A 13,705-nucleotide genomic window follows, 5' to 3' on the forward strand; every position below is an offset into this window, starting at 1 on the left:
GCACCGTCGAAACATAAGAGAAGAAAAATGCAAACTGACTGTGAAAACACCAGAGACCGCAGTGACACCGAGCACCTTAACGCACATGCACAGCTCTTTGAAGCTCTAACAGCGTGTGAGTTCAGGGTATTATTTTCCATCAGGGCGGGAGCTCTGACTGTACGAGCGCTCGCAGTGTTGAAGGCAGAGGGGTTGTTGTGGGATTGTGTGGGCAGTAAACTTTCGCTGAACCCTGCCGGGGGAACTTGTGAAAACATCGCAGTCTTCTGAGAGGAAAGATGGCTTTCTGCATTCGCGCCATTCTGGGTGCGCTTTTCCTAACAAATGCATCATGGGAGCAGCCTCGGCGGCGCTCAGATTAGCGTTTGCCAGTGTTCATCATGTGGGTTTCTCTTTTCTGTCGGCGGTCTGCAGGACGCCTCTGTACGCGAGGCCCCCAGCCCAGACGCAGCCCACCTCCACCCGCTGGCCCACACCCCACCATTCCTCCACCTGTCCACCGCCTTCACCCCCACCCCGACCTCATCCTCCATGCATCCATTCGCATCAACATAGGTAGGTCCACGTCCATCACCACGCTTGTGTGTGTGCGTGCCTTTAAATCAGTTTGTGTGTGGATGGCGGTGTGTCATGTGACCGAGCCGCGCTAAAACGACCATGGTGGCTTTTCTCGGCACTGCGTCTGACAGCAAAACAAGAGGAGTCATCATCATTACCATTGTAATTGCTATCATCACCTTCATCATCATCATCACTGTAGTCATCACAGGCTTCTCTTAGTCACTCTAATGGCAACAACAAGTGAGCGCCCCAGTATCTCACACACACACACTGAGATACTTGGGGCTGCGTGCACTGTAACAGCATCGTGGGGGGAAGGCAGGGGAAGGGAGGAGTCTGACAGGGGGGGTGATTAATTGCGTGCATCCGGGAGGCCCAATGCTGTCCACACACACACACACACACACACACACACACACACACACACACACACACACACACACTCACTTGCAGCAATGCAAATGCTACTCGAGCCGTTAAGAGATGGCTGAGTTGTCAATAAGAAGTGGCATGACATGATCCCCACTGCTGGGACCAATCAGACAGCCTGTCAGTCTCCCCTCAGACAGCAGCGAGGTGTCGCTGGCTGCGGTGGGCCTCTCTCGCTCTCTCTCAGCGTGTTTACAAATCTGCCTGTAAAGTCTGTTCACGTCTTCATCTGTGTCTCAACCTATTTTGATTTATTGTCAGCTGTGCGAGTATGCGCGGGCTCCTTCGTTTGCCGTTTCATCTCCATCTCCGGCATTAAGCCGTCGTTAATGTGTGTTTTTCCTTCTTTCGCTGCACTGCAAAGATCACACTGGAAGCAAAGAGTCCGGTGCAGTGACAGCCGTCTCCTTTTGATTCTGCTCTTTGAAACGTGTGCCGGCTCGCCAGTCGTTAGCGTTTATTTAAACCGTAGCATCACTTCCACGGCGCTGGAGAAAATAATGGAGCAGACGTCGGATGCTTAGAACAACAAAAGACTTTTATGAATTAGCTAGTGTTAAAAAAGAGAAATGTGCCAACAAATGAGACTATTGGTTTCCAAAGCAGATCGGTGTTCACAAATGTGAATAATCTGCTGCCTTCTTTATTTAGAATACCGAGTTGTTCGGATAAAAACGTAAATTAGTCTCCTCTGCTGGCAGAAGTGTGTTTTTGACTTATTTCAGACTAAAATGTGCCAGAATGTTTTGTCGTGATGGACATTTTTGCAGAGCGCCTGCCGCCTGTCTCACCTTCGCTGTTGTTCTCGTCTGCTGTCGATCATTCCGATCCTTTCATCCCTCTTCGTCTGCTCCTCTTCCCTCTCCTCCCACCTGTTTCGCTCTTTTTTACCAACTGTATCGCCCTCTTTGTCTCCGTGCAGCTCTGTTCTCCTACCCAGACTGTTTTATCTCGCTCAGTCTTTCTTCCTCCCAATTTGCTTTTTCTTCTCCGCTGTCTCCAGCACAGCCTTGTTATGTTTTTCTTCCTCAGATCCCACTTTAGAACATCTGAGGGAGATCAGGAGAAAATTGGCCTCCGAAAAACCTGCAGTTAAAGGCTCCAGCACCCTGTTTGCGCTCCAGAGCTCAGTGCAACATTGTGAAACATTGTCAAACCCGGTTCTTCTCTGTCTGAGAAACAAGTTGTTAGTCGTACCGCGTGTCTAGTTTTGCTCTTTGATGCATTAACCGGGACTGCCACAGTCACCCGCTTCCAACCTTCCAAATCAGGGGCTAGTCGAGCAGTGAGATCACTGACTGGTCTCTGCTTCCTTTCCTCTTTTCCTTTAACACATGCCTTCACTACATCTCCACTAATAATCCTCCACATTTCTGCCTCTCATGCCTCATCTTCGTCCTCTGCTGGCTCACGCACTCTGGCTTCATTGCACCGACCGGCAGAATTTTGAAGAGAGGAGGGCCGCGTGCAGCTGCAGGTTGGAGCTGCGATTAAATCTTTGCAAAGTGTAGCCTTCCACGAATCAGAAACAAATGTTGCACTTTTATGTGTCTGAGTCAGAGTCGAGGGATGTTCCTGTTGAACCTCATGATAAAGTTTGGTGACGATGCAGTTCAGTGGGTCTCATGGAGAACGCTGAGGTGAAAAGTTTACGTTCAAATAAGGCGAGTGAGGTCGGAGCGTGTTTGGAAAAATGCACCAGTACACTTTTTTTGGGGGGGGGGGGGGGGATTGATGTTAGGGATTTTTCGCTTTTGGAAAAGAGGCAAACACAAAGTATTAAAAGGTATAAGCTTTTCTTGGCAGCAGCTTCTGAGGACAGAATTGGGTTTTCAAATGACTTTCCAACGCTGCCGGCGACACTCTACAAAAAGTTCCCGGAGCTATAGGAACGGCGAACTGTCGGAAAAATAAGCACTTAGCAGAAGAAGAGCAAAGCTCGGGAAAAAAAAGGAGCCGTAAATAAAAAGGAAATTGAAGGGAGAAAAATGTTGGAAGAGGGAAGAAGAGAAGAGAGGAGAGTGCTCCCAGGCAAATCCTCGCCAAATAATTCATTTCTGACCTCCTTAGTAAGTAAATTTGCTAAATAAATAAGAGCAGCGCTTGAATGTCAAGAACGGGGGATGCTGCCTGTGGCGCTTTGTCGCTCGCAGTCTTGGCAGCGCTGCGGAGCGCTCTGCTTTCATTAGATGGGTAAAATAAATGGCTTCTCCTCCATCCATCCATCCTGAGCCGTTTGATGTTTGGGAAGGAGGGGCGGGAGAAGGGAAGAGTAGCTTTTTTTCTGGATTTAATATGTTAAAAGCTGTCCTTTTATTTTTTGTTGGGGGTTTATTCTGGTTTATCCTGCGAGTGTGTGTGTGTGTGTGTGTGTGTGTGTGTGTGTGTGTGTGTGTGTGTGTGTGTGTGGGGGAGTTGAGTCAGGAGTTTGGAGGAGCAATGAGCCCAAGCTGCCCTGACAACAGATTGGGTCCATATATAATTCATAGCCTCCAGTCGATCCACTCCATCCTTCCATCCAGCAGCCTCTCCGGCTCTTTCTCTCGCCTCCTTCTGCACACACACACGCAGCGAGCTGAGGGATCGATGGAGAGGGCCGCTCAGCCGTCACACGGTCCTGCAGTCCGGCCGCCACCGCCGCTGTCTCGTCCGGTTAGCCGAGCCGAGACGGCGTCAGCGCGGCCTGTCACTGCAAATGAAGGACAAAGGCGCCGCCACTTCCAGAGAGACACCGTCAGCTGGTTGGCTGGCACCTCGTAACCATGGCATCCCCTTGGCAACGGCACCCACCCGAACACAAGGACACGCTCAAACACACTTCGGCACACACACTCACCCATGGTGTGAAAGTGGCCTTCTCCGATGCCCTTCACACATGTGGACTGAATAGACGAGAGCTCGCTCTGCGCGTGTGTGTGTTTGTGTGTGTGTTTGTGTGCGTGCGTGTGTAATTAGGGAATAAACGGGGGGTTAGTGAAGGACAGTGATGGTAGAGCATCAATCCGGTCGTTAAGTGATACTTCCTAAAGTAGTCTGTTTTAATATGGCTTTTGTGTTGTTAACATGTTTAATGTTATGTATTTTCTTCTATTTAATCTCAAAAAGCTCCTAAAACAGTCAGTGATCACTGTTGACCTCCCTCGGCTTTTATTACCACTAATCATTTATTTAAGCTCAGTTTTTAAAACCTTAGGATGTAGCTACAGCCCAGCCCATGCAGCAGTATATGAATGACTAACCTCGTATTGTGGATGGATTATCTCAGTTGTTCTCCTGGCTGAAGTTTGGTCCTTTTACAGCATCCTGCCATGCGATTACATTTGTTCCTGACCACCGAGAACACTCACGTTAACTTTTATCGAGTGGAAAAAAAGTTAGCTTGTTTATATTATGCTAACATAGCTGTGTCGCTAGCGGTCACGTAGCACATCATGATATACCAGCTAGCCAAACTTCAGTAACCCTACAAACGTCACTGCTGTTTAGTTTTCTGTCTTCGTTTATGTTGGAAGTGATAACAGAGCTGTACGTTTTAATTTGTTTCCAAAACCCCGCAGTCAGGACATGCTATATTGTATTTAGATAGAAGCTAGCGAGCTAACTTCCTGCTAACTTCTAACTCCGTTAAATGTCATAAATTCCATTTTCATGGATGCCTGGATGTTAAACTCAATTGTTACACCTGGTAGAGCAGAACGCTGATCATTTTATTAAAGATGAAAGACTTTAGACAGTTTTTCAACTCTCAGTAATGCCATAGTGATCGTTTGATATATGGACCTGCAGCGGAGTTTAGGCCCAGACACGGCTAGTGACGTCAGACTTAACGACCGGATAGGATTCTTGCCGCTCTTAAAGTGACAGGAGTCATTTTTTTAAATCTGGAGACCCAAACAAAAGCTTGAGTGAAAAATCTGCATTTTCATGTGTTTCCCTTTTAGCACGAGAGCGCTCCAACTTAGCCAGCACTCGTCGAGTAAACTCATACTTTCCCTTCACTGTTTCACTACTTTTTTCCTCAGGCCACTCCTCGACAACAAACTGCGAGTGCAGTGGACTGATGGTGCTAGGATGGATGTTTCCGTGTGTGCGTTCCCTCAGTTTAGTCTCATGGAACAGCGATTACCTCCAGCTCTGGGGCCCTGAGCTGAAAATACGCCCCCCATCGGTCCACCGGGGACACACACACACACACACACACTCTGGCTTCTTCTTCCCTAATTTCCTCCTGCCTCCTTTCTTCTCTCCTTCCTCTCCATCCCTCCTTTCTTCCCCCTCTCGCTCTCTCTGCGGCAACAGGATGCTTTTTTTTTCACCCGGCACAAAGGTGCCCAAGAGCAAGATGAATGCGCCGTGCTTGCCCCCACCCCCCAACCCCCGATGGCGGCACATGCATATATTAAGTGTGATTAAACGCTGTGCGGTGCCTCCATCAAGTGCTTTCTAATGGGCTTTTTTATGACATGAATTAGTCATAATGGGAGAGCGCCACAGTCGAAAACCACCAACCACTGTTGTTGTTGTTGTAGTTGATTTGGATTTTTCACCGTTCACACGAGATAGCTTAAGTTCTGGTGAGGGGCGTTTTTACAGTATGCGGATAAATGAGCTTCGGAGGCTTTTGGCGCGTTTAAACTCATTTCTCGTCGCCTGCTCTGCTTTGTGGGAGTTTGCATGCAGAATACATTTTTGCTTGCTTGAGAAGGTGCAGCCATCAAAAGGTACATTTATTTCTGTGACTTGACTCACGCGGGGCTTTTTAGGGAACACGTAGGCAGCGAACGAAGGAGTCTATGCCCCCGCCGCCGCCGCCGCCGCCCCACCCCATTATAGGGAAATGGGGCCAGATAAGCGTGGATTTGGTGTGCTTGTTTCTTTGCCACGGAGCTCCCCTGTGCACCTCAGCCCCCATAGAGGGATTACATATGTATCATCAGCCGTGCTCTATGACTAATTACATCTGTGAGATGAGATTATGGGGAGGTTTACCAAGCCAATCCCTCCTCTCAGGCAATGTGTATCGGTTCCAACACGAGGTATTACATTATGTGTCTGTGTGGAAGAGAGAACGATGCCAGTTAAGGGGGATTGAGTGACAGAAATCCGCACAAACATTTTTCCTTCTTTACGTTTTCCGGCCTTTTACGTGTGGCTTCCTTCCTTCCTTTCCTCCTCTGCTCACCTCTCTTCCTCCCGCGACTCTTCCTCCCATGTTTGAGGCCTCTCCTCACCTCACGTCCCTTTTCTCCCTCTTCATACGGTTGTCCGGGAGATAATCTCGAGTCAGCAGGAGATAGAGCAAATTGTTCCAAACACGGTGTTCCCTTTCAGCCTCTGTGTCACCGGCCTGGCATGCAATGATAGACGCCGCCTTCAATCAAACGCACATGGATGGCTGGTGTTCAGCAGGTTGCAGATAAGCCCCTCTGATGTCACTCGCGACACCATGTGATGAGCGCCCGAGAGAGACGGGGGAGGCTGAGCGGCATTGATTTTTGCTGTCACTATGGCAACAAATAACATGATCCTCTCCAAAAGCACACCTTAATTAGTTAAATTATGACTTGTGTGATGGAGAGGAAGGAAGAGAGGGAGGGAGGGAGGCTGTGGAGGAGACGGAGGATAGGAGAGCTTTTCCTTTTCTGATGTTCAGTGCTCATCTTCAATCTTTTGGAAGAGCTGTGTGTTTGATCAGGGATCTGTTGCGCTCTTTGCTTTTTATCGCGACTCTCAGATATACATGCAGCTCAGTTTTCACGGCAACAATAAAGCAGTGCAGCAGTGACAGGCTGCCAAATATCATCCCTGTATGATTATGTGACTTCTGTTCCTCTGCAGCTTTCACTGTTACTCGCTTATTTCTCCACATCGTGAATCCAGCTGGAGTCATCCCGACTAAATCTCCCAATGCCGTTTTTTTCTTTCTATTGTAGGCAGAGCAACTATCAAGGCCCCGGCATGAGCCAAGCCAGCGCTGTCCCCTACAGTCAGGTGACGGGCAGCAACGCCGCAGCCACAGGCAACGCACAAGGTCCGGGCTACAACATGCCTCCTTCAGGTATTTCACTAATGCCAGCGTGCTGTAGATGTAAAAGCTCGTAAACACAGGCCCACAAACATTGCCATCCCCTGCAGGACATTCTCTTCAACGTCTTCTTCAGGACAGAACGCAGCTGAGCTGCAGTTTTAAATCTTTGCATTATTTGCATGCAGTTGTGTTTCTGCAGCATGAAACCTTGAAATCCCCACATGTCTCTCGTAACGCTTCCCGGGCTTCTGTGCTTTGCTGTTTTGGCCCAAAACATGTAAAATGAGCCTTTTGTATCCACACGTGTACCCCCGCCTACAGGCCGCCTTCAACACATATCCAAGGGTTGGGATCGCTCCTTCTTCCCTCCCAGCTTTACTTTAGCTTAAATTAAGTTGATACTTAGATGAAGTTACAGCTGATCTAATCTGGCTCGTCTTGAATCTGCAGAAAACATGTTGATACAATAATGTCGAACCTTTACGGCAGCATCGAAGTGACGTTTCTATCAGTGCACCTACTCAGAGACACAGCGTAGGTCACATGACAGAGTCAAAGACTAAAGAGTTTCGTTATGACGCTCTTCTGAAGAGCTGGACCTTCGGTGAGGAGAGCGTAACGCGGTGCATCAGTTTTTCTTTCCCGCCCGGCTGCATTGCTGCTAAACACACATCGGAGATTTTCCAAAATGAAGCTCTTATTTAAAGCCATACATCAGAACGCATGACATTTGTAAAATTTGAGCCAAATTAGAGCGCCAAGGTTCCTCAAAGCTCATCTGGTTTGCCCCTGGGCACGTAAAAAGCCTTCGGTTTGCCCGCCGCGGCACAGCGTACACCAGAGGAAATACAGAGGGGAGCCTTGCACCCAAGGACCTCTCCTTTCTGCTAATAAGAAATATGTAGCTCGCACTTTGAAAAGTAGTCTTAAGGATCTCAACTCTTCTTCACTTATAAACCTAATGAAGGCACACAAACATCTTAGAAAACAAAAACACGTCTTGTCAGCCAACATCTCGTCAACGCTAACCTTTACATTCTCTCCGCACTTTGAATATGTGAGAACATGAATAACTTCTTCCAAGTTGACACCGGCTTGCTTTTAGTGGATTCTTATCTTATTCTCTCTCTACGGCTTCCTTAAGAAACAGTCTTTTTATACGGCTGTCTTCCATTCAGGATAAATGGGCGGACAGGCTTTGGGGAGGCCTTGAGAGCACAAAAGCAAAGAAGCTCAGCAGCCGAAAGACATTAAAGCATTTTCCATTGTCTGACTGTGCCTGTGACATTATACAGACCATTGTGCAGCAGCTTTCAGTCCACACGGTGAAGGCACCATTCATTTAAGGAGTTAAACCCAATTGAATGTAGCAGAATACACAAACATGCCTGAAATCTTTACTCTTTATTCCGCTCCGTCGTGGAAAAACTTTTAAAAAATGTGCAAATTCAGAGCATATTTTATGTTTGTGAGAACTTTGGTGCAACTGCTTTGAGTCAACGTTTGCTCGTTGCTGTTGAAGGATCCACGGGAATGTCAGGAGACGGGATAATGAGCCCAGATGCCAAACCGAAAACGGAGGTGAAAGATGACGGCGGCCCCGCCAACGAGCCCCACAAACCAAAGGTAACTCCTTGACCGTCTTCCCCGTTCTCCCACTTCCTCTCCCCTCTATCGTTTGTAAATGTTCTTTTTAATCTTCCTCCGCTAACAAAGCAGACCAGTCCCGATCAGCGGATGCTGCCTCAGCGCAGAGGGCCGTCTCGCTGTTGTTTTCTCACCATATTTAATGATTTGTTTAACATTTACCGTTCCTAATGTTTTCCTCACTTTGTTTTTGCCCCCAGCACTCTCTTCTTGCTGATGTTTTGGCAGCCCAGGCTGCACAGACAGAGGGGGCTTGGCATCTGCAGCACACACATGTACATACACGCAAGCAAACACAGCGCCGACACACACAGCATGCACGCAAAGATGGAAAACACGCACTCTAACTAGCCTTCTCCATCTGTGTCACACACACACTGCTGACTTCTCATTTTGCCCGACAATAGCGGCTCAGCAACAGCAGAACTCTGCTCTTTGCTCTTTTCTACCCCCTCCTCTTGTTTTTGCTTAACAACAACAACACACACTGCCTCCATCACATCCACTACACATCTTTTCCCTCAAAAATCTCTGTCTTTTCTTTTGCTGATTATGGTAGTAGGTCTTCTGAATTATTTAAGGCAGTCAGAGCAGCCAGAAAGACCCCCGGTGCTCCCGAAAGAGATGATCTGTCTGCCAAGAGAGGGAAGAGGAGGGAGAAAGATAAGGTTTTGCTGACATGAGCGTTCTGCACACAGTCCAGAAGCACTTGTCAAGCTGTTGTTCCCTCTTTTACACACTCTCCCTCTCACACACACAGACACACGTTTAAACTGGGGAGACTAAATGCATGTTAAATTCATTATAGAGTCTTTTACATACAGACGTCTTACACATGCACGAAGCCTTGCTGTTCCTCTGCCACACACTGCACAGACTTATGGTTTCAGTAAAGCAGCAGAGGTCCAGCTTGGGTGTGTGAGGTTTTGCAGGCTGGCCCCGTGTAAACTGTTTGATTGCAGCTCGGCTCTCGGAATGAGAAGAATTCCTTTCAGCTCGTTTTTGTGAAATATTTCCATTTCTGTGGTCCTGCTGTAACCTCAGTCCTGTTTTTGGAATTCCAGAGGAACTATTCTTGGACATTCCTATAATATTTTTCATTAAAAACAACCAATCCCTAATGCCGCTGGAAGCTCGGGGTGTCTTTAAACAGCGTGCTCGGTGCTGTCACAGACTAGCGCTGATATTTCGTTATTCGTCAGGATCAGTTTGGCCGATCTGGCTTCAGGATATGAAACAAACTCGACTGGTTGCATCCTGTTACAGCACCACACTCTGATTCATCCAGTGAGATCGACCTGTTCTTTCACAGATGTTTGTAAAGGCTGAATGGCTCTGTGCTTGATTGATGTCTGCAAACAGCTGAATTCAAAGATGGGGAGGTCTGACCCAATGCTTTTGTCCGAGTAGCGACACTCATAAAGTCAGGAAAACACTCAAAATCAAATTCTCTGATGTTGTAAAGGTCTTCCCTTTAATCAGTGCACCTCTAGCTGTTGTACTAATGATCTCCTATTTCATAAATATCCTTGAGTAGTTTTTGTATCCACAGTCCAGAAACCCAGCGGCTATCATCTGACCTCTGAGGCCTCTGTTCTGTCAGTGTGTACGGTCCACTGAGGAATGAGGATCAGTTATAATACAAAGCTAAAGCATCGTCAGGTGATAGCTGATGGTTTTGAATTGCCTTCTTTTGTTGCCTTCCACAGTGACTGTTATCCTGCATTCAGCCAATCAGATGTTTCTGTGCAGCGCTGAGCAGTAATCCCACTGCTCTCTCTTTAACAGCTCCCGGACGTTTACGTCAACAATAACAGCAGCAGCGGCTCCCAGCAGTGCGTGTCCCAGCCACCCACTCCGGGCGGCGCCCTACCCGTGCCCTCGCCCCTCTCACCCAGCCCCGCCAGCCTCTCCTCCTACCACGGAGATGACAGCGACAGCATCAGCAGCCCCCCCTGGCCTCTCAAGACTCCCTCCAGCCCCGTAAGAACCAGACACCATCCTGCATGGATGCATTTATGCACTAAAAGCGTGTTTCCGTGTAGTCACTGGAAACCTGCTTGTTAGAGCACGGACAACCTCCTGAAGCAGGATTAAAGTTTGGTGCAATTAACTCCACCGGTTTGAACTTGAATGCTCTGTACAGGAAGTCTGTAAAGGCTCCGGCTGCACACGCTAAACCAAATGCTTTTGAGAAGTATTTATTTTTACTTGGTCATTCAACCAGCAGCCGACTCAGAATGTGTAAATAAGGAATGAATTTTTAATGATGCCCGTGGGAAGAGTGGCTTACTGTGGAAAAGAACACTATCCTGCAGAACAGAGCATGTACTGTATATCACATATAACATACACTGACTCTGAGTTTTCCTAATTAGCACGTCTTTATTTACATTATGCATCTGCATGAGAAGGCAGAAAAACAACCTGACGTAGTGCTTTTATACATCTTGTATTCAAATAAAATGTCACATATTCAGATTCAGAGTTTAATCAGGTACTTTTCTCCTCTGCTTATGTGCATCTCTAGAAAGCCAACCTTAACGCCTCTCCCTTCAGTGGGGACCGAATCGCACGGCTGTACGAGCTCGGTGGAGAGCCGGAGAGGCGAGGCTGGGTGGAGCGATACCTGAACTTCATGGAGGAGCGGGGCACACCTGTTAGTCAGCTTCCCACTGTGGGCAAGAAGCCGCTGGACCTGTGGAAGCTCTACATGGCTGTTCGGGAAATAGGAGGCCTCGCCATGGTAAGGCGCAGGAAGCGTTAGACACAGACTTGAATGTGGAGGAGCTCGTATTCTCACACAGCCAAATCATTTCGCTCCGCTCGCTCTTTGGCTGCTTAGTATTCTTCATAAATCTCCACGGCATATGGCGAGCTTGTAAATGTTGAGAAATGTTCTCAGGAGAATGAGATACATCAAATTAACCTCAGAGAAAGCTGCCTACGTCCTGAAACCAGCTCCAAGCATGTCATTCCTCATGTGATAAAAATGTGAAATTAATATACCGGCAAGGTCAGGTTGGGCAGAAGGACGGAAAACAGGAAGCAAAAGTATACGGACACCTGACGGATACTCGTGTTACACACCGGCCGGCGTTTTCTGCTCTTTGATGGACCTGAGAGGCAGATTCTCTGCAGACGTTCAACAACACAAAATTAGGAAAAATGTTTCGTTACTTTGGAGAAACATAAAATTTAACATGTTTTTTTTTCTTTATGTGTACAAAGATGCCGTCTAAGTGCAAATCTGTAGTTGTTTTACACCTAAAACCTGTCAGACAGTCTTCAGATGTGTTTTCCTGTCAGCTAGAATCAGCTTTTCATAGTTTTAGCAGGTTCACCGCTTTAGTAAGCCAGTAATATTTTTGCCCTTTTGACCTTAACCCATCACCTTTGCATTCCTCAGTTTCTACTGCTGACTTTCAGTTTGTTTAATTCTCAGCTAAAATCAGGTCCTTAGTCGAGCGAATCTTTCTACACACCGTGAAAAACAGGCTGTGTGGTCAGGTCAGGCCCACATACTCTTCTCCTGTGTAACACAGTGCATTTTTTCGCTTTTACATTAAAACGTACAACGTGAAAATTATCTGCAAGTGACCTGCGACTCCTGCAAACACGGAGCGCTGAGCCGCGGGGTTGATTATTCTGATTAGATTAGCAGGATGTGATCGCCCGTTCTCCAGGCGAAATTATAAGTGTGCAGCTGATACTACCAGGATGGCGCCGAGAAATTATCTCAGTTGTTACGATCTGTGCCAATCATTTCGCTTCCTAACATCGTGTTGTTCTCTGACTCAGGTAAACAAGAACAAGAAGTGGCGTGAGCTGTCCAGCACCCTGAACGTGGGTACATCCAGCAGCACCGCCAGCTCGCTGAAGAAGCAGTACATCCAGTATCTGTTTGCCTACGAGTGCAAGATGGAGAGGGGAGAAGACCCGCCAGCGGACAACAGCAGCAGTAGCAGCAGCATGGCTGGAGGGGACAACAGGAAGCAGGTCAAGATCCAGCCGCCTTCACCTGGTAAGTCCTGATAACACACTGCCTCAGCCTCCAGTCTGTCAGCATGGGGGGTGAGAGACTCAGACCTTCCTCTGTAGCCGTGCTGAATGGCAGAAATCTGAAGTATACATTTAGAAGATTGGATGCTTTTATAAGTCTAAGAATCTGACTCCTTAACGACCCTCCGATAGCAGTGAATATTAGATTATATAGGGTTACATTTAAAATTAGAAATAGCGCTCAACATTACGCCCTGATTACACGTACACAACTGGAACCCCGCAGAGATGAGTGAACATTAACACTGCTTTGGTGAGATGAGTCTTGGTTTAATAGAGGTGAGCGAGATATGATCGCCACTTGTGCCTCCACGCGGAGCCTCGCCTTTATTTGATTACCCTGCGTCGGAAGGTTAAGTAATATTGTTTTGGTGCACTAGCACAACACAAAAGGTTGCTTTTTGTTTGTGCGAATTACCTGTTGGAGCCATGTGCCTCTGCGCACAATTACAACGGGAGGACGAGGACGGGAGAGAGAAGGAGTCACGTCTCTAATTTGCAGCGGAGATGAGAAAAGTGACCCTTGCTTTTAAATAGAACATTGGAGCACTTCACCCGCCTGCGACGCCACAGATTGCTTTTCCTGGTGGGCGGAAAAGAGCACCAGCCATCATTTGCATACACACACACACACACACGCATGCATGCATGCACATGCGAGGAGTTCACGTAAAAGTTTTACAATTCATAATTCAGTGCCTTCTCATCTATTCGAGGGGATTTCAACATCTCAGTTTTTACACAAACTCATTTTGCCAGCTGATGGTGCACGTCATCTGAGATGCAGTCTGTAAGGTAAAACGCGAAGAGGTCGACGCTCGTGACGTTTAGGTTGGCTTTTGGGTATGCAGCGCTCGACTGTGAACTGCTCACGCTACGACACTCCTGCACCGCCATCAGAGTGGGTGGAGAGCAGCATCTGCAGCTAGCACTGCGATTCTGAAGACCAAGAGACGTGTCTGTGCAGCAGAGTGCCCA

General features: G+C 47.6%; 1 protein-coding gene across 5 annotated transcripts in view; it reads left to right on the plus strand.

Annotated features, from left to right (window-relative positions):
* Positions 1–13,705, plus strand: part of LOC120744492 (AT-rich interactive domain-containing protein 1B-like) — a 156,108-nt gene that overhangs the window by 130,825 nt on the left and 11,578 nt on the right. For 4 of the 5 annotated variants that reach the window (XM_040048934.1, XM_040048935.1, XM_040048936.1 and 1 more), the window contains exons 9-14: positions 415–555; positions 6,924–7,048; positions 8,541–8,644; positions 10,454–10,648; positions 11,196–11,411; positions 12,467–12,689. In XM_040048934.1, coding sequence (XP_039904868.1) covers positions 415–555; positions 6,924–7,048; positions 8,541–8,644; positions 10,454–10,648; positions 11,196–11,411; positions 12,467–12,689 — 1,004 coding nt within the window. The remainder of the gene's footprint in view (positions 1–414; positions 556–6,923; positions 7,049–8,540; positions 8,645–10,453; positions 10,649–11,195; positions 11,412–12,466; positions 12,690–13,705) is intronic. The other variant, XM_040048937.1, reaches the window with a different exon arrangement.

Source organism: Simochromis diagramma, unplaced genomic scaffold, assembly GCF_900408965.1.
Source record: "Simochromis diagramma unplaced genomic scaffold, fSimDia1.1 OVJJ01000305.1, whole genome shotgun sequence".
NCBI classification, from domain to species: Eukaryota; Metazoa; Chordata; class Actinopteri; order Cichliformes; family Cichlidae; genus Simochromis; species Simochromis diagramma.